The sequence below is a fragment of the Syngnathoides biaculeatus genome, chromosome 3, assembly GCF_019802595.1.
Source record: "Syngnathoides biaculeatus isolate LvHL_M chromosome 3, ASM1980259v1, whole genome shotgun sequence".
Classification (NCBI taxonomy): domain Eukaryota; kingdom Metazoa; phylum Chordata; class Actinopteri; order Syngnathiformes; family Syngnathidae; genus Syngnathoides; species Syngnathoides biaculeatus.
In genome coordinates, this window is record NC_084642.1 from 35896425 (window position 1) to 35917947 (window position 21523).

The 21523-nt window shown below is 39.3% G+C and overlaps 1 protein-coding gene across 2 annotated transcripts; it reads right to left on the bottom strand.

Annotated features, from left to right (window-relative positions):
• Positions 1-224: 224 nt before the first annotated feature.
• Positions 225-20863, bottom strand: fah (fumarylacetoacetate hydrolase (fumarylacetoacetase)). 2 transcript variants are annotated; one of them, XM_061815611.1, is made up of 15 exons: positions 20687-20863; positions 20419-20529; positions 15355-15476; positions 12043-12092; positions 9794-9884; positions 8979-9076; positions 8644-8696; positions 8410-8509; positions 4055-4185; positions 2546-2621; positions 2378-2424; positions 1978-2079; positions 1134-1251; positions 760-853; positions 225-378 (listed from the first exon to the last, which is right to left on the bottom strand). In XM_061815611.1, exons 1-14 carry the CDS (start codon positions 20765-20767, stop codon positions 777-779), a joined length of 1257 nt encoding a protein of 418 aa, XP_061671595.1. In that variant the 5' UTR covers positions 20768-20863; the 3' UTR covers positions 225-378; positions 760-776. The 2 variants fall into 2 exon arrangements, with proteins under 2 accessions (XP_061671595.1, XP_061671594.1); XM_061815610.1 differs by having other exon boundaries at positions 225-853; positions 20687-20862.
• Between the last annotated feature and the right edge of the window lie 660 nt (positions 20864-21523).

A 21523-nucleotide genomic window follows, 5' to 3' on the forward strand; every position in this document is an offset into this window, starting at 1 on the left:
GGCACGGGGAGAACATGCAAACTCCACACAGGTGGGGCCAGGCTCGTACCCGGGTCCTCAGAACTGTGAGGCGCACGCTTAACAAGCTGTTCCACCGTGCCACCCGTGTCAATCTAGTTATTTATAATATTGCAACCAATATATTTCGGGGGCCATTCTGAATGTGACCGTGATTTAAGAAGGCTTTCAGTAACACAACAATAGAAAAAAGCATGACCATAATGTGATCAAAATAGATGTTTTAATTATTAATTGAGAAACATGCATCCATCCAAGAAGCTTATCCTGACAAGGGTCGTGTGAGTGCTGGAGGCTATCCCAGCTATCTTCAGGCAGGAGGCGGGGTACACCCTGAATTGGTTGCCAGCTAATCACGGCCTATTGCAGGGCACATGGAAACAGACAACAGTCGCACTCACAATCACACCAATTAATGCATGTTTTTGGGTGGCGGGAGGAAACCAGAGTGCTCGGAGAAAACCCACGCAGGCACGGGAGAACATGCAAACTCCACATAGGTGGGCTTTGGGATTTGATCCCGGGTCCTCAGAACTGTGAGCCCAACGCTATAACCAGTTGTGCATCCATTCCACTAATTGAGACCCAATACGTAGATGGAAAAAATATCCATAATACTGATTTTGGTCCAACAGTAACATTTAAACATGATGTGTAATAATGCCTCAGTCATACCGTGTGTGTGTGTGTGTTTGTGTATTTCTCAATTTATTTTCCACAGAGCAAGACAATCCCACTCACAAAATATAGTACGAGCTTCAGTGGTGCAGGGCAGGGAGGATGACTCCAGTGCAGGACCCAAAGCCCACCCTGTAACCATTTCCTACACAATGACCTGGACAGAAAGACAAAAATACTAATATGATGAAACTGCTTCTTATTTGCCTTCATCTTTTATATGGTAAGCTGCGAAAAAGGCTCAGTTATCATCATGTCTTACATATGTCTGGTATATAGTATGTTGGAGTAATTACAAATGAATCAAGGGCTTGTACTGTAGATCGTCACATAAGCTATGACTCCCTTAACCCAACTTTATTTCTATTTGAAACCAAGTGGGAGTATGTCCATTTTGTTGTTGTTTCTGAACCACTTTGCTGATTACTTTTTCTAACCTGTAATTGTAACTTCATCTCCATCCTGGAGGAAGGTTCTGGTTTCTCCTCCACCAATTTCGATGTACATGGATCCCCTCCATGATAGTTCCAGCATGGAGCCAAAACTCTTTGCATCCTTTTTGGGAGACAGATTATGTGTACTGTATTTTAAATTGATACCATTACACACACACACACACACACACACACACACACACACACACACACACACACAACCAAGACTCCTATGCCTTTCTGTGACTGTTGCAACCAGCTGATGACACACGGTGACACACTATGGTCAGTGGCCACTGAACTTGATGAAACATTGCAATGGCATCAATCAATCAATTGTAAGAGTAAAATTTTGTCTCATGATGTCAACATGTTAACAGCATGATCAAAAGAACTTTTTAAAAATATATATGATATCATAAGTGGAATTGAACCTAGAAATATCTTTATGGATTCATGGATGAAATACCTGTTGTAAATGTTGTTGTTCGAGAATGTCAAGTTGTGCAAAAACGTATTGAAAACTTAAACAATTGGACCTCTGCATTCAAAAATGTAGAGGTCAAAGAAAACAGACCTGTAAAGGTTATCGTGCATTTTAGGTTCTTCTTGAAATTTCACCCAAAAACCACAAATCCAATTCTTTGTAAGTAGTGTGTTTGCAGTGTATACACTGTAAATACTGTATAAATTCATACATATACTGTACAATATAAAAGCAAACATACAAACATAAGCAGGATAAGGTTTAGCTTTGACTAATGTACAAAATAATGTGTTACCATATCTACAGGGATGTACCGTATGTTGACTACATTTAGGGTGTCTTCTGTGTTGTCACACTTACAGGTCCACTAATGGTACCAGATGCCACCAGGTCTCCAGCTCTGATGTTGCAGCCATTGACTGTGTGATGAGCGAGCTGCTGCTTCATTGTCCAGTACATATACTAAAGAGAAATAGAGGAAATGATGTATTTATGCAATAGCAGTAGTCCACAATGAGGAGCTTATAATGATTTTTGGGATGCAATTCATGTTTTCACTGTTCTCTTGACTGGCTTCAGTCAGAGACACTGACTCCTAGTCACATAGAATGGGTGGACAGTGTAGTAAAACATGTCTCTAGTCTGTACGTAACTATGTATATATACTCTATTGACTGTTATTGCATACTTCGTCATTTTGACAAAAATGGGCGAGGTTTGTCATCTGTAACATGGAGTTATTCAGTAGTTATATTCTTACCTTGAAGTTTGAATTGCAGATGATTGAAGAGTCTTTCATATGCTGCCCTAAACAAATTGAGTGAAAGAGAAAGAATTGTGTAACCCTTGGCGTAGGTGAGTCATTTCCTGTGTGTGGGATGTCTCCTGCAAAAATTCACAATGTGAAGCAGTTTTGTTTCATCCATACCTTTTAGTGATACAAACAGATTGATATTGAAAGTGTAAGCGTCTTCATGTCGGAGGTAAGGGAGGGGCTGTGGATCCTGCAAGAAGGGATAGGGGGCATAGAAACTAAATTCCACAATATGGCACTCAGAATAACAATGAAACAATCATATAAACATGGAAACATCCAATCTGCAGCCAAATTTTAAAGGTCAGGCTCATGCTGTAGTCAAATTACATCATTCTAGCAGAATTAGCCTGTAAAATGCAACAACTGAATGATATGAAGTAAATGTGAGTGGTAACTAGGTAAATTGGAAAGGAAATACATTCACTTCCGTAGATTGGCCTACCAAGAAGAGATGACATTCATATATGGACACATTCATGTGTACATTTCAAAAGACACATATCCAATATATGTCAGGGGCATGGCCAGGCCTCTGCCCTGTGTGGTAGCAGCTCCTCACCTGCGCCTCATTGTCTCTAATCATGTATTGTAGCACTCAGTAATTTAGAGTATCAAAAACTAACTCAGGCGGCATGGGGGCTCAGCTGTCCTGGGTTCGATGTTGGACCCGCCTGTGTGGAGTTTGCATGTTCTCCCCCGTGCCTGCGTGGGTTTCCTCCCACATCCCAAAAACATGCAACATTAATTGGACTCTAAATTGCACCTTGGTGTGATTGTGAGTGCGGCTGTTTGTCTCCATGTGCCCTGTGATTGGCTGGCAACCAGTTTAGGGTGTACCCCGCCTCCTGCCTGTTGACGGCTGGGAAAGGCTCCAGCATTCCCCCGCGACCCTCATCTCAGATGTATTACTGTAATGCACTTTAATATGGAGTCAGACAGTCCTCCCTCAAATGTCTCCAGATGGTTCAAAACATTGCCACTTGCCCATTAACTAGAACACTTAAGAGGGAGCATTTAACAAATTTCTAGGTTCCCTGGCTGCCTCTGCATTTTAGATTGTATTTTAAGATTGTACTATTTGTTTTCAATTCTTTAAATCAGTCTTGACATGTTTTACCTCTCTGAGCAATCCCATCCCTAAACTCCTGCCCAGTGCCTCAGGTCAGATGACCAGCTTCTCCTTGCAGGTACCAAAGTCTAAGTGGAAGTTTAGAGGACACTGGACTTTTTCTGTCACTGGTCTTAAACTATGGAATAACTTGGCAGTGCACATTAAACAAGCAACCTTCACTATCCATTTTTAAAACCTGCCTTAAACAGTATTTTTATTTCTTGGTGTGCAACAAAGCACAACCCTTATTTTACAAATGTTTTTTTATTACCTTTAAAGTTGTTACTCTATTATTTTCAAATTATGTTCAATTACCTGATGTTTTATCCTTGATTTTTATTTATGTAAAGCACTTTGTGTCAGCTCAAATTGTTTTTTTCAAGTGCTCTATGAATAAAATGAAGTGAGCTTTCAAATATATTACATGAACTGTATAAAAAAAATGTACAGTATGTATGACAATAAATATTTGAATACTGAAACCTAGTGTTTGCATCAATGGTAGTGACCTGAATGGGATTAGGCTCTGCAAAGGGTAACAACGCCTCCATGGGGACCACCCAAGGTGAGATGGTTGTTCCAAAGTTCTTCCCCAAGAAAGGACCCAAAGGAACATACTCCCAAGATTGGATATCCCGAGCTGAAAGAGATTATACATCAGCATAAGTGTTGATACAACAAGAGTGGGACAATGCCCCACAGTAAACATTTATGTCCCGTGTTTTCACTATTTTGATCTCTATTGAGTGACTCTTTAACATGGATCATATAGAAGACTCACTGAGAGCACATTTATGTTGTGTTGACAGCGCTGCCTTGGAAGCAGAGTGGTAGGTGGAGAGCTTTCTTAGTGACGTAGATAACCCAGAGACATTTGAATGACATTATTTCAAGACTCTTGTCAGAAAACTACCTCTTAAATCAGATTTGTGTGCGTCTGTGTGTGTGTGTGTGTGTGCACGTCTACACGTGAGTATGTTTTGAAAACTATATCTCTTCGGCCTTGGAAGTCAAGTAAAAAGTATTAAGCGTAGATAGTTCACAACGTTGTGCATTCAATAAAAAGGTCATAGCTTGAAAATTATAGTTGGTGAAATCAACATTGAGCACTCAGTACTGAAGTATCAGTGCCCGTGAACCAGTATCAAAATAGAGCCGTGTGAGGTATGAAGGCTTTATCATTTATTTTATTGTAAATGCAAATACTTATTTCTGAATTGAGGACCAATCTATCCAGCCATTAGAACAACACATGAAAGAATGAAATTGAAAGGAAACACCTACAATTCTCTTTAGAGCTTTCCCACTGAAATCATTAACCCTAACAGACTTGGAACTCTAACAAATGGATGACAGATAGTTTAACCATTTGATCATAATGTCACTCAGTAAAGAGAGTGCATTAACATTTATAATGCAGGACTAAATCAAGGTACAAGTGTATTGTCACTGCAAATTAACAAAATTCTCTCTCTCTCTCTCTCTCTCATGCACTCTTTCCTCCCCTCTCTCAAAATTCTGTATTTTTAACTTTCTAGTTATATACTTCATGTAAAATTTGCCTGCTTGCCTTTTTGACCAAAAGGAAGTTCAAGTTTAAAGTTGAGTTGTAGTTTGACTTTGAGGAGACTTGAAGGATTTTACATAAATGATTGCCTCATTTTTATTGCAAGCCACACCTGAGCTACGGTTGTTCTCAGGGAGCTTGTTCAAACCGTGAAACCCTAAAATGTACAGTATTAAGATCTCATCAACATACATCTTCAGGTAATGGATCTTGCATTGTTTTCAACCTTTATTAACAAAGTGATGGCTTACTTGAAATCAAATGTTAAGGGGGAAAAAAAAGAAAATATCTTTATGTTCTGGTAGTCATACTTTGAAGTCCAAACACTCCTTGCCATTAAATTCTTGTATGACTATTAAAGCTTAACCACAGTCACTGCTGTGTGTTGTTTCTAAATACATTATATGTTTGTAGGTAAGTATTGAAAATGTGTGCAAATATTGAGAACAATTTAGTCCTGAAATGTTGAGAAACAGCTTAAAACTCGCCCTGTTTCTCATAGAAAACTCAAGAACTGATAAAACTCTGCCTTCCTGCTTCCTGAACCTCAACCAGGCAGATTGGGGGGGGGGGTGACTGATGACTATTGATCACTGGAACACGATCACCCCCAAGAAGTGGTTTGAGACGGTGGCTTTGGAAATTTAAAGGGTATTCAAGAAATCCTACGTTTGTAGAGAACAAACAAACCTCCAGGAATGTTGTAAATGTATGGCATGATGGCCGTGTCATTAATGCATGTCAGTTTACAAATTCAGCTATGAGACTTTGAGGACTGTGCTCTTGATTTGAAGCCAAACAGTATGAAATAATGTTGTACTGAACAATTTGGTTGATTTGCCATGACTAAAGTGTAACTCATTCTGTGTGCTTAATCTATGAGTAAGAGTCCAAAGTTGGGGGTATTTTTAGATGAATATGTAATTTGCAAACCCGTTTTTGTGATGTGCAGAGATGTAGACTAAATTTGAGTCGATGGGCGTGGTCTTTTCCACTTCCACTGTTCATTAGACACCCTCTCTGGGTACTTAACCCTTCGACTTCCACAGTCTTGTTCTCTTTGCTCTTTTCCTGCTGGCTATTATCCCTGCAGCTGCAGGTTGGCTTTGGCCAACCACTCACCCTCCCCTTTTCTTATGTCCTTTTGTTGCCACCACATGTGTGAGCGACGCAGGACAAGGACTCAGGTGCCAGCCGATCAAAAACAAGTTCAAGTGGGAAGAAAAATTCTGAGCGCACACCAATGGGACAACAACTTTCTTTTGGCATCTTTTCTTTTTTTTTCTTAATTTTTGTGCACCATCATCTTCAAGTAAACCTGTGCCTTTCCTTCTGAGATGCTTGGAGATAGACCAAATCCAGAGCTAACTGTGCTACGTTCATGAATAGGGCATGGCACTCGTTGCCAGAATGTACAAAATTACTAAAGATAGGCGTTTTCTTCCGGGGTAATCTTTTCCAAAAGGTAATTATGCTTTTAACCAAAACTAATACATGCAACAACAGAATGTTTAAGGTCTGCATGTACGTAATAATAGGGGTCATGGTTATAGGGGCAATGTTTACATATACAGAGCTAAATTATATTGTAAGCATTTATTTTGAGATTGATGTCTATACCTATAAGTTGCCTTTTCATTCAAGTGGTAAACGCAGAAATTCTCAGTATTGCAACAATTTTGTAGGAGCTAAAAAGGAGGATTTTTCAAGATGGTGCAAATGTTTTGAGGTGACTGTTAACTGTACATCCCGATACTGACAAGGACAGTTTGGCAAAACTGTCACCTACATTATACGTGCTTGGGTGGCACAGCTTTTAGGGGACAGTTTATTGGATGAAAGAAACAGACTACACAGTCACTTTCTATTGTAACATAAATTAAAAATAGTTGAATGAAACAGAATGACGCCTGTCATAAATCCATCGCAATTGTATGAGGAGGGGTTAAGAACACTTTTCTTTCTTAATATAGAGTTGGAATGACAAGAAATAAGGGGAAATGTATTTCTGCTCCATTATTCAGTTGCCTCACATTTGGAAAATGTGGGGGACATGATTTTACATTCCACCTTTCTTTTAGCAGCCAACTTGAGGCGCACAATTTTCAAGCTTAACTCATAACAGCTATCAGTATCAATGTGTGAACTTCTGCAAAAACGAAAAGTGAAAGTTCTAAATTGCAATCACAGCAGTAAACTCTGAGTCAAGGAGTAACATTGCCACTATGTCGTGGAAGTATTCCCCTCTACAGCTATTTCAGGTATGAGTGGGGGGCTGCCTTTGTCTGTTGGCCGGAACAACTCTTGAAGTCAGGAAAAGATGGAAATAAATTAATGGAGGGAGATGGTGGATTTATCTCCTTTACGCTATTTGTCAAATACAATTTGCACGCGTAAGTGTTTATACATATAATGTACAGTGAAGAAAATAAGTATTTGAACACCCTGCTATATTGCAAGTTCTCCCACAGAAATCATGGAGGGGTCTGATATTTTCATCGTAGGTGCATGTCCACTGTGAGAGAGATAATCTAAAAAGAAAATCCAGAAATTACAATGTATGACTATTTAACGATTTATTTGTGTGATACAGCTGCAAGTAAGTATTTGAACACCTGAGAAAACCAATGTTAATATTTGATACAGTAGCCTTTGTTTGCAATTACAGAGGTCAAATGTTTCCTGTAGTGCACCAGGTTTGGACACATTGCAGGAGGGATTTTGGCCAACTCCTCCACACAGATCTTCTTCTGCTTCTTATGGAGCCACTCCATGGTTTTCCTGGCTGTATGCTTCGGGTCATTGTCATGTTGAAAGACCCAGCCACAACCCATCTTCAGTGCTCTGACTGAGGGAAAGAGGTTATTCCCCAAAATCTCACAATACATGACCGCGGTCATCTTCTCCTTAGAACAGTGTAGTCGTCCTGTCCCATGTCCAGAAAAACACCCCCAAAGCATGACGCTACCGCCCCATGCTTCACAGTACAAATTAATTGTTAAAAAATCATACAGTGTGATTTCTGGATTTTTCTTTTTAAATTATCTCTCTCACAGTGGACATGAACCTACAATGAAAATTTCAGATCCCTCCATGATTTCTAAGTGGGAGAACTTGCAAAATAGAAGGGCGTTCAAATACTTATTTTCTTCACTGTATGTGTGTGTTTGGGTGGTTTCCTCAGAGAGAAAGACTGACTAAATACATATTTTAGGGGATTTAGTCACTGTATATAAGCGAATGAGAAACATTGAACCCATTACAAAGGACAAGTGAAGGTTGTACAGATGTTCTTACCGCTCCAATCATTCATGAGCACCATGCCGAAGATGTGTTCATGGGCTTTCTCAATTGGGATTGGCTCCCCGAGCAAATTCCCTCCACCAACAAAGAAAGCCTGCACAACGAAAAAAAAACATTTGAATAGTTTCAACCTCTATTTTAAAACATTAAGTTGTATTGTGTTAACTAAAATATATTCTTTAGTGATAGGTTCACAAACATGTTTAGTTGAGAGAAAGTAACAATCACCATTTCCAACTCAATGTCCAATTGCTTTGACGGGCCAAACACGGGAGGTTTAGCTGTGACAAAGGAAAGTAACAGTGTTGTAACTTCATTTGTTTACTTCCAGTATTCTGCTTTCTAGAACATTCGTCATCTTGATAATGTACACTGTATCAATGTATAATTTCAATAAAAATAATAATCTATGAAGGGTATTTCATTCATCAAAATAGACTACGACAGTCTAAAGGCACAACTGCACAAATTCCCATTGTAGGACATTAGGACATCTGTTTATTTCCATTTGGTACACGTTCATCAGTGTAGTCAATGTAAATTAGGGTGACCTCTAAACTTACATTGATCAGGTCTCATCTGCCCCAAGGGCCGACGAATGGGGGTGCCGGAAACAACCACTGATGATGCTCTACCATGATATCCCACGGGAAGGCTCAACCTGCATAATGTATTGTAGGGTTTATTGGGAAAATAATAAAGACTAAATAATAATTATTCATGACTCATTGTTTAAATGTTGTGACATGGTCTCACAGTTCTGAGGACCAGGGTTCAAATCCCGACCCTGCCTGTGTTGAATTTGCATGTTCTCCTCTTGCCTTTTGCCCAAGCACTCCGGTTTCCTCCCACATCCCCAAAACGTGAAACATTAATTGGAGACACTAAATTGCCCCGAGGTGTGATGGTGAGTGCGACTGTTGTCTGTCTCCATGTGCCATGCGATTGGCTGGCAAACAGTTCAGTGTGTACCCCCCCCTCCCCCGCCCTGCCTGATGACAGTTGGGATAGGCTCCAGCACTCCCACAACCCTTGTGAGGATAAGCGGTTCAGAAAATGGATGGATGTGTGTTTAAATGTAATAATAATCTTAGGTATTCTCAAATACAAATATGGTGGATAATTCCATAAAGACAAAAGTACAAACAAATAAATGAAGGGCGTTTCTGCTTAGCAACTGCAGTGGCCAGTGGTTACACTTATACTGCTGTAGTAGGACGCGAAAACATCATCTTCATCAGTTAAAGGAACGTTGAAATGTCCTTGTACATGTCACTAATGCAAAGCCCTCTGGACAATATGTTCCAAACCTCTCTCTCTACACCAGAACTTGCCCAATCATGTTGTTCCATTTAAGTATTCATATTTTTAGAATTACCAGTTTGGCATCAGAGCATTTTCTTTTCCCCGAAACATGGTGCCAACATTAGTTGCATGATCCCTGGATGAGTAAAAGTCAGTGTAATCACCTGTGGGAAAATAAATGAAATAAATAAATTGTATATACAGTGTGTGTGTATATATTTATAAATATATATATTTATATATACATACACACATATATATATATATATATATATATATATATATATATATATATATACATACAGTGAAGAAAATAAGTATTTGAACACCCTGCTATATTGCAAGTTCTGTCACTTAAAAATCATGGAGGGGTCTGAAATTTTCATCAAAGGTGCATGTCCACTGTGAAAGAGGTAATCTAAAAAGAAAAATCCAACAGTCACAATGTATGACTTTTTTAACGATTTATTTGTGTGATACACTGCAGGAGGGATTTTGGCCCACTCCTCCACACAGATCTTCTCTATGTCAGACAGATTTTGGGGCTGTCGCTGAGAAACACAGAGTTTCAGTTCCCTCCAAAGATTTTCTATTGAGTTTAGGTCCGGGGTCTGGCTAGGCCACACCAGAACCTTGATATGCTTCTTACGGAGCCACTCCTTGGTTTTCCTGGCTGTGTGCTTCGGGTCATTGTCATGTTGAAAGACCCAACCAAGACCCATCTTCAATGCTCTGACTGACGGAAAGAGATTGTTCCTCAAAATCTCACAATACATGGCCGCGGTGATTCTCTGCTTAATACAGTGCAATCATCCTGTCCCTTGTGCAGAAAAACACCCCCAAAGCATGACGCTACCACCCCCATGCTTTATAGTAGGGATGGGTTAGGGTTAACCCTTCTTGGGATGGAACTCATCATTCGTCTTCCTCCAAACACGGTTAGTGGAACTATGACTAAAATGTTAATTTTGGTCTCATCTGACCAGAAAACCTTCTCCCATGACTCCTCTGTATCATCCAAATGGTCATTAGCAAACTTAAGGTGGGCCTTGACATGTGCTGGTTTAAGCAGGGGAACATTTCGTGCAATGCATGATTTCAAACCATGACGTCTTTGTGTGTTACGAACAGTCACCTAGGAAACGGTGGTCCCAGCTCTTTTCAGGTCACTGATCAAGTCCTGTCGTGTTGTCCTGGGCTGATTCCTCACCTCTCTAAGACCCCACGAGGTGATATCTTGCATGGGGCTCCACTCCGATTGAGATTGACCGGTATGTTTTAGCTTCTTCCATTTTCTAATGATTGCTCCAACAGTGGACCTATTTTCACCAAGCTGCTTGGCAATTTCTCTGTAGCCTTCTCCAGCTGTGTGGAGTTGTACAATTTTGTCTCTGGTTTCTTTGGACAGTTCTTTGGTCTGGGCCATGTTACAAGTTTGAGTCTTACTGATTGTATGGGGTGAACAGGTGTCTTTATGCAGCTAACAACCTCACACAGGTGCATCTGATTCAGGATAATACATGGAGTGGAGGTGGACTTTTAAAGGCGGACTAACAGGTGTTTGAGGGTCATAATTCTAGCTGATAGGGGCTTAGGGCCATGCTACCCTGAGAATGCCCGATCTCGTCAGATCTCGGAAGCTCATCCAGAGGGGTTGCGTAAGGAAGGGCATCTGGCGTAAAATTGTGCAAAACAAATATGCGTGAATCAAAGATGACGTGCTGTGGCGACCCCTGACGGGACAAGCCGAAAGAAAAAGAAGAAGAATTCTAGCTGATAGGTATTCAGGTGTTCAAATACTTATTGGGCCACAGGACACACTTGTCCTGGTCCCTGTAATTGTCAGAACAGAACAGAAACCCAACCAACTAAAATAAATGCTCAATGATGGCATAACATTTTATGAACACTGTTGATAACACATATTACAGTCCTAAATAAATGATTTAACACTGTTTAAATTAAACATGGCGGCACGGTGGCACAGCTGGGAAGCCTTGGCCTCACAGTTCTGAGGTCCGGGTTCAATCCCGGACCCGCCTATGTGGAGTTTGCATGTTCTGCCCATGCCAGTGTGGCTTTTCTCCAGGCACTCCGGTTTCCTACCACATCCCAAAAACATGCAACATTAATTGGACACTCTTAATTGCCCCTAGGTGTGATTGTGAGTGTTCCTGTTTGTCTCCATGTCCCTTGTGATTGGCTGGCAACCAGTTCAGGATGTACCCCGCCTCCTGCGCATTGACAGCTAGGATAGGCTCCAGCACACCCCGTGACCCTCGTGAGGATAAGCAGCAAAGAGTAGCAAGTGTGTGGACCCACCGATATCTGCAGGAAGATGCATTATGGCTGCACTCTGAGGGACAAAAGCTCTGCAGAAATAAAATACAAACTAGTCGAACGAGGAAAGAAGAGAGTAACATGTTAAGCGAAAAATTCATTTTAATGATGAAGAAACACAATTGATGACATACTGAATTTATAGGAATAGTTCATGTTTGAAACCTTTTTTAAAGAGTGTCAATGGCCACCATGGCTGCACTTTTATTTCTTGTACTATTAATGTGTGACTCCTAGTGAGTCATGGTAAAGAGAGATTTCCAGTTAGAGATAAACTGCTGGAGCATATCATCCTACCAACCTATTATCATCAGCTCCATATTTGGGATAAGTAAAGTTACAGTTATGATGAGTGTCCAGTATTTTCATTAAATGAGTATTTTATACGTCACAATTTTTCGTAAATATACTTCCAAAGGTACAACTAACCGGAACATTTCACCAGCTATTGAGAACAACCCAAGTAATCCATACATAAAAAGAAAGTTGAACAAATAAGGTTAATACAAGTAGGAAATTTTTATTTCAATAAAAATAAAATTTGTAATTAAGTTTAGTAATATGAAATGACGGAAAAAGTATTGGCCACACCACCAGGTATTTAATTAATATTAAATCTGGCAGCAGCTCCTCACCTGTGCCTCATTGTCTCTAATTAGGGGATGTATTTTTACTTGAGCATTGTGTGTTGTATTGCTGGTTGCCAGTTCGTTGTATGAGACTGCACGAGTCTGCGTGAGTATATGAGGTTCTTGTTGTGTATTTGCCTTGTTACCACAGCCCAGCGTTCCTGTGCCACCATAGCTAAGTATAAGTCGCGTCTTGTCTTTTGCCAAGGAGTTATCCAACCTTGTTTTCATGTTTTTGCCTTGCTTTTTGTGCGTTTGCCTTTTTTGGACTGCTTATCTGTGTCTGACCTCTGCCTGGAATAAAACCACCCTCCTCATCATGTTACTGCCTCGGAGTCCTGTATTTGTCACGTTCTTATGACACTTGTGATTTTGGTTCTTTCCTCCATACAAGCAGTCTTCAAATCTTGAAGGTTCTGCACGCTTCTGATTGTTCTGTCCATAGATTTTCAATTGAATTTAAGTCAGCTGTTTGCTATGCCATCCAGTTAACCAGTTGAGAGTTTCCTTGGCCATATGTTTCTGATCATTATCCTGCTGAATGTCTACTCTTATTGCATTTTCATCCTCATAGATGGTATCAGTTTTATGTCAAGATTGCCTCAATATGGTTTCCCATTCATCCTTCCTTATGTAATGTGAAGCTTACCAGTACCATTTGCTGAAAAGCACCCCCACAACACCATGTTCCCCTCTCTGAACTTCAGTGATGGTATGGTGTATTTAGGGTGATGTACAGTCCCATTTCTCCTGTGCATTATGTCATGACCTGACAGATGAGGTTAGACTGGATTCCCCAAATATATGTGCGTGAATGAGAAAGGTGGAGGGGGAAGAGTGAGGCTACAGGGAGAAGAGATAGCGAGGGTGGAGGACTTCAAATATTTAGGGTCAACAATCCAGAGCAATGGTGAGTGTGGTAAGGAAGTGAAGAAACGGGTCCAAGCGGGGTGGAACAGTTGGCTGAAAGTGTCTGGTGTTTTATGTGACAGAAGAGTATCCACCAGGATGAAGGGCAAAGTTTATAAAACAGTGGTGAGGCCGGCCATGATGTACGGATTAGAGATGGTGGCCTTGAAGAAACAATAGGAAGCAGAACTTGAGGTAGCAGAAATCAAGATGAGGTTCTTGCTTGGTGTGAACAGGTTTGATAGGATAAGAAATGAGCTCATTAGAGGGACAGCCAAAGTTGGATGTTTTGAAGACAAGGTGAGAGAGAGCAGACTTCGATGGTTTGGACATATCCAGAGGCGAGAGAGTGAGTATATCGGTAGAAGGGTGCTGAGGATGGAGCTGCCAGGCAAAAGAGTGAGAGGAAGACCAAAGAAAAGGTTGATGGATGTTGTGAGGGGAGGACATGAGGACAGTGGGTGTTAGAGAAGAGGATGCACGAGATAGGCTTAAATGGAAAAAGATGACACACTGTGGCGACCCCTAACAGGACAAGCCGAAAGAAGAAAGATTATGTCTTGAATCCGGTTAAATTTTGGTCTCATCTGACCAGATTATATTCTCCCACTATTTAACTGTCTTCTCCAAATGTTGTTGAGCAAACTTGAAAGAAGCTTAGACATGCTTTCTTTTCAGCAATGGGTCTTGTGTGGCGAGCGTGCATACAAGTCATGGCGGCGCAGTACATTACTTATTGTTTGCCTTGTGACAACAATACCTGCTAATTCCAGGTCCTTTTGAAGCTCTCCACAGGTGGTCCTTGGCTTTTGGACAACTCTTCTGAATATTCTTTGCTCTCCTGTCAGAAATCTTGCAAATAGCACCTGATCGAGGCAAAATGATGGTGGTATGATTGGCTTTTCACCCACGTCTTATAGCCCCAACTGTGGTCAATGGAATGTTCAGAAGCTTAGACATGCACCTGTAAGCCATGATTATGTTTTGCAACAAATAAATTGCGACAGTCTTGAGACAGTTCTCTGCTCTTACCCAGCATGAGATATGTCTTAACTCACAACTTGGCAATGAAACCTTTTTGAAGGCCATCAATTAGGACTGAACCAGTAGATATTTGCACTGACATGGGCCTGGATTGCTGTTTCATTATTAAGATTTTAGGTGTTGTCTTGGCTTTTCATCTCATTTTGTGACTCCCTTTCTTCATGTGTTCAATAATTTTCATGCATCATTTCACAATTTTTTTAAAAGAAATTAATTTCTGATCTTATTCTATCTATTTTATTTTGGAGGTAAAGATTATTGGGTTGTTCACAACATCAGAAATTTTCAGGTCAATCGCAGCTTTGGATGTATATTTAGTCAGAACAAGGTGATGTGTTAAATACTCAATTCAGCCGCTGTCTGTGTATGTACGTATATATAGATACACTTGTCTTAACACTTTCAATTCTCTGTGTTAACATAGATATTTGAGTTCAACAGCTGTCATACTGTACTGTATATGGGATAAAACACCTTCTTGCTGACTAGTTTGGCTTACTTCGGCACTGTCACATATGGAAGAAATGTGGTGGCTTTCATAGATCAACAGTGCTTTTATTAGTCTTAATGCCATAAAAGTTGAAACATAACCATGCTCCATGTTATCATGTTAAAAACATCTTGAGTGACTTCACTAAAAGAATGTGACCAAAATCCAATTATCCAAAACAGTAGCTTGGTGAAAATACAGTAATTAACAAAACATATTTACCTCGTGCGTAGAGCACAATCATCTTTTAGAATGCGTTCATTGGCTGAGAGCAAAAACTGTAATGTTCTCCGGGTCTCCTTCCATGCTTCATATCCAAGAGCCATGAAAGCATTTAGTGTCGGCTGGTATATGGAACACACCATATTTATGTCAAACAAAATATTACACGTAAACATCTGGATTATGAATAGAAAAATCTAATGTAAAATTGATGAATGCAAAGCAAATGTATTTATGTAGCGCATTTCATACATAGGGTAACAATATGCTTTACATGATTACCGTAATTTCTCGACAATTAATGCGCACATTTTTCAAAAAATATTTTCAAAAAGTTAATAGAGCCAGTACAGTTGTATACAGGTTTATAGAGTGGTAAAAAAAGGTATACATTTCAATATGATATTCGATGTCTTATGTTACAAATTTATATTTATTACGGTAATGTGTGCCCCCAACCTGAACTCTATGACCTCCTCAGGGAGCTTGCATTTTACGATCGTTAGCATAGCATGTTTGTTGCTACCGCAACAAAGATTAGAAATGACTGCCCGTGAGTTTGTTTTTACTTAAACCAGACAAAAACTATCGACTACAACGGCTAGTCGTGCAGCTGCTTTAAAAAGAAATGTCATCACTCGTGCCGATGACGCTGCCAACCCAGAAGTAGCGCGGTAGTCTGAAACAACGATAGCTCGCCTCAGTGGTTTCAGGTGGGTATAAAAACAACGTGAGCTCAATTTACGTAATATGGGCGTCATGGGCACATAAAAAAATAAGCGGGAGCATGCACACAATTGAAATGGTTTTTAAATGTGCCCATTACCCTCGTTTCTACGTAGTTTGAGCTGACGTTGTTTTGATAGCAAGCAAATTTATTTGTATAGCGCATTTCATACACGAGGTAACTCAATGTGCTTTACATGATTAAAGGCATTTGAAAACAAAGAGATAAAACATTTAAAATGGGATAAAAACAACAAAAATGACAAAATATTTTAAAAAAGAGAATTAAAACCACATACAGTGCAAGTAATATGATCAAAAAGTGGATATATTCTGTATAGCATGAGAAAAAACAAGAGTTTTCAATTTGGGATTTAAAAACATTCAACAGCACTTGGGGCTGACCCCCCTCTGTTGGCAACTTATTCCATTTATGTGCAGCATAATATAACAGCTAAATGCTGCTTCACCTTTGGACTCTGCGCTCCAATATTTGACCTGAGTCAGTCGATCTCAGAGATCTACTGGAATTGTATTCCATAAGCATTTGTTTCATGTATTCCGGACCTAAATCATTTAGTGATTTATAGACCAGTAGCAGAACTTTGAAATCTATTCTAAAGATGACTGGAAGCCTGTGCAAGGACTTCAGGATTGGAGTTATATACTCTGACTGCTTTGTTTTGGTCAGAATGTGAGCTGCAGCATTCTGAATGAGCTGCAGGTGTTTAGTACTCTTTTGGAAGTCCAGTCAGAATACCATTATAGTGGTCAAGTGTATTTCAGATAAAAGCATGGATGAGCTTTTCCTGGTCTGCTTGACACATACAAGACTTCACTCTAGATATGTTATTCTGATTGAAGAAGGCAGTTTTTGTGATTGATTTGATATGATTATTGAAAGTCAGGTCAGAATCAATCATCACACCAAGGTTTCGCACTTGGTTTTGGTTGTTAAAGATAGAGAGTCCAGGTGTTTACTAACAGGAATTCTCTTTTCTTTATTGCCAAAAACAATTGTCTCAGTTGTGTTGTGATTTAGTTGAAGAAAAATTTGGCTCATCCAGTTATTTATCTCATTTAGCCAGTAGCACAATACCTCAATTGAACTGTAGTCATCTGGAGACACTGCTAAATATAACTGTGTCATACGCATAGCTATGGTCGTCAAAATTAAAGTTTTGAAGAATTTGACCCAAGGGTAGCATATACAGGCTGAACAGGAGAGGTTCAAGAACTGACCCTTTTGGGACCCCAAGTCATTGACATTCGCTGAGACCGAGCACCTCCAATGGTCACAAAGTACCTCCTTTCCTCCAGGTAGGACCTGAACCATTTGTGGACTGTTCAATACCCATATTTCCAACCAGTATAGCAGTATATTGTGATCTACTGTATCAAAAGCCACGCTGAGATCCAACAAGACCAAAATTAACACCTTTCCTGAGTCAGTATTCAACACTACATCATTTAGCACTTTGATAAGAGTGGATTCTGTACTGTGATGTGATGAAACCTGATTGAAATTTGTCAAAAATCCATTTAAATTCAAGAAATTGCTGAATTCCTTGGAATTTATATGGAATCATCCAGTGTTCGTTTTTTTTTGAAGAGGCTTAACAGGAGCTACTTTAAGAGCTTTAGGGACTCGCCAGACTGAAATGAGCAATTTATTTGCTACAAATCAGGTAGCACTGACTTCACAATGGTTTTGAAAATGTTATGGTATTGAACTCTAGAAAGCTCATGGATGGTTTCAGCTGCTGAACACTTTTCTCTACAGTTTTTTATTATTTGCTCCAAATCAGGTAGCACTGACTTCACAATGGTTTTGAAAATGTTATGGTATTGAACTCTAGAAAGCTCATGGATGGTTTCAGCTGCTGAACAGTTTTCTCTACAGTTTTTTTTGGTCAACTGTATCGAATTCTGGCAAGGTAATAGAGCTTTCCCTGGTTGCTTCAGATGTGGAATCATTTCATCATTTTGCTGATTTGTGTTGACATTTGAATTGATGGATTGTATTTTTTTTCACTGAAATAACAGGCAAGTTAATTGCATTTATCAGGTATTTCGAGTTCTGTATCTGATTAAACAGCAATCAGAGTGCAAGTATTGTTGAGGTTCTTACTGATGATTTCAGAAAAGGGTTGCTGTCTAGACCTAACTAACTCTTGGTTAAAATTATCAAGATACTGTTAGTCAAGGTCACACTCAATTTGGAGTTTAGTTTTTCTTTCTTTTTTAAAGTTTTTTTATTTAGAGCTTTTGACTATCATTGTGTTCCTCCAGTGTTCTCGGTCGCCTCAGGATGGTCTTAGTTTTAACAGGATCGACAGCATTTATGGCATTTGAGATTTTCGAGGTAAAAATGTCCAAAAGCTCTTCTACTGTCTCAGCATTCCCAGTTTGTGGCACAGCCACAGTCTCCATAAACTTTGTGGCAGTACTCTCATTTATGTACCTTTTCCTAATAGAGAAAGAGGTTCTCTGAACTTTTGGAAGACTATCATTTAAAAAAAAATACACAAACATGGTCAGAAATAGCCATATCCTTCATGTCAATCAATAGAAATGACCTGAACTAAGATGTATCCTTGAATGTGAGTTGGCCTCTTAATATGTCGTGAGAGGTCAAACGTGTCCTGTATGGCAGAAAGTTCATGTTTTTTCCATGTTATTGTTAACATAAATATTAATAAAGTCCCCGGTTATGGCAAAATTGTTGTACTTAGTACAAATAACTGACAGCAGTTCTGAAAAATTCTCCATGAATTTTCTATTGCATGTTGGAGGCCTATAAATTATTAAAACAATAACCCTTGGGTCACCTTTAATTTCTTTACATTGAAATAATGACTTAAAAATAACAGCGATACTGATTGAAATCAGTTTATACTAAATATTCTCCAATAGGATCACTGCAACAGGATAGTGGGTGTCACTTGTCCATATTTTTTGAACTTATTGAAAGTTCTCACTTTTTTTCCACATTTTTTTTAAAACAAAACTTTCTTACAGCCATTGGACAGTGGAACTAATACCGTGTATTTTAGGCTTGTTGGAAAAATGTGATTATGATGCAAACGGTGAAGCCTGTAAAGAGTGTTGGGGAATAAAAAATTACATGTCAAGCGAATGGTAGCCCACGAGGACCATATAAGGTATGTTATAAAAATACCATAGTCCACAAATTGTTACCATTATTTGTGCTTGAAATTCTGAATCTGGCTTGCTTACATGAATTAAAATACCTGTAATGTCATTTACTACAATAAATTAAAACAAAAATATTTTATGTACGTGTAATGAACTGAGTGTGAAATTTGCCGCAAACAGGTCACGTAGCCCTTCATACGATCGGTGCTCACAAAATAGTCCCCAGCCTCAAAAAGGTTACTGAGCCCTGATGTTCATCAATTACAGAATTTATGTAATTGTAATTTATTACTGTGAGAAAATGTGTAATGAAATTCCAGTTCCTTTTGGAAAGTTCCATCTTTTTAATGACTTCCTAGTTCTAAAGCCAAAGCTTTTGTTTGGCTCTCTATTGTCACGTCCAATTCTATTTTACTCTAAAATCATGACTTTTTTTTTCCTAAATATGCCCTTAAAGCACTGTGTTGTGGTTCAACCTATTAGTTTGTCTTAACCAGTTAATGTTTTTATTTAGAAAACAAATGTGGTCAATTTCAAAATAATGATCTATGATTTCAAGCCACTTTGGTTTTTTTTTCGTTTTTTTTTTTTTATTTTAGGCTTGATTCCTTCAAAAATTTAAAACAGTAATCAAAATGCACTGAAATGTAATTCAAAAAGAAAACCATTGAACATTTCCACGGCTGTAACATTTTCAGCAGGGTAATTTGTAACTGTAACCAAATACCCTTCCGAAGTAATCAGCCTGTAGACAGCTGCATGTATCAGCTGCCCTATGATAGGATAGTAATGGTGTTGTAGTTTCACGTAATGGTCCGCAAGTCAACATTTTTTTCGCAAAAATGTTGATCATAAGGTGGCTAAAGTCGCAAGAATGAAACATCCATCCATCCATTTTCTTTTGCCGCTTATCCTCACAAGGGAGGCAAGGAGTCCTGGAGCCTATCCCAGCTGTCAACGGGCAGGAGGCGGGGTACACCCTGAACTGGCTGCCAGATAATCGCAAGGCACAGGGAGACAAACAGGGGCACTCACAATCACACCGAGGGGCAGTTTGGAGTGTCCAATTAATGAGAATGAAACAATAATCCTATTTTCAATTTTGACACCAGTAATGATCAGTATATCATGAAGCTTTATTTAGTAAAATACCCGAATCTCACTATACAGAACAATTACCTGTTGAAAAACATCCTGGTGTTTGGACATCAAAGGCCCTTGGAACAGTGAGAGTATCACACTCAGGTCCAGTATCTGGTCTCCAATGGCGACCCCAATGCGACGTTTGGGCTGAGGAAAATAAAATGTGATTCCTTGAGACTTCATTCTCACATTTTAGTATGATTCTGTGACAAATATCAATCATGCAAGATAGAAATCAATGCTTAGTAGTCCTTTCTTGTTTTGTTTTAAGTCCAAAGAACTGAAAAAAAGAAAAAGCACTTACATTGTTCAAAGTGGAGAATATGCCATATGGTAGATTGTGGAAAGAGAAATCGGATGCTGGATCTACTTTTATAAAAGACATTTTTCCAGGTGGCTCGCTGCGTCTTGAGTGAGCATCTGGAAGCGTTTGCACATGTTTGGAGACTTTGCACTGGCCCGCCTGCTTGTGCACAGCCAATCACAGCTCACCTATTGGATCCACCCTCAACAAGATGGTTTGAACCAGTCCGGTGAATGACTAAGCACTTTTCTCCGTTACACTCACATAACTGTGCATATGGAAATAATACTCCATCATGTAGAGATTTTGCATAAACAACTTGTTGTCAATACATTTAAATGTACTTCGAAGTCTTTAATACATTAACTGTTTACCTCGAGCGACAAACTGGTTATTTTGTGTTCAGTCATTTTTTTGCAAAACGTTCATAATGAAGAAAAACTACAATTAAAACTTAAATTGAAAAGACACGTTGCAGCGCGTCGCTTCTGTGCAATAAATGACATAATCATGCGTCATCGAAACGCACGGCATAGAATTCATCAGCACTACCCTGAACTCAACTCAAACGCCAACTTTGCCGCCATATCTCGTGTGGCGAAGTGAAACGACCAGTGAAGGATAACTGTTCATTTGCTTCATGGAGATGTTTTACATTTGGTCCAAGTCATGAATGAACAATTACTTTAAATTGTGTTTGGGTTGTGTAATATAATCTTGCAAACAATAATTACAAGTGGTAGTATATTAACTGATGTAAAGTATAGCAATATAGGCACAGCCATCATATCATAAGTGGGGGGACAAATTGTTCAGGAGCAAGCCATCTGTTAAGAG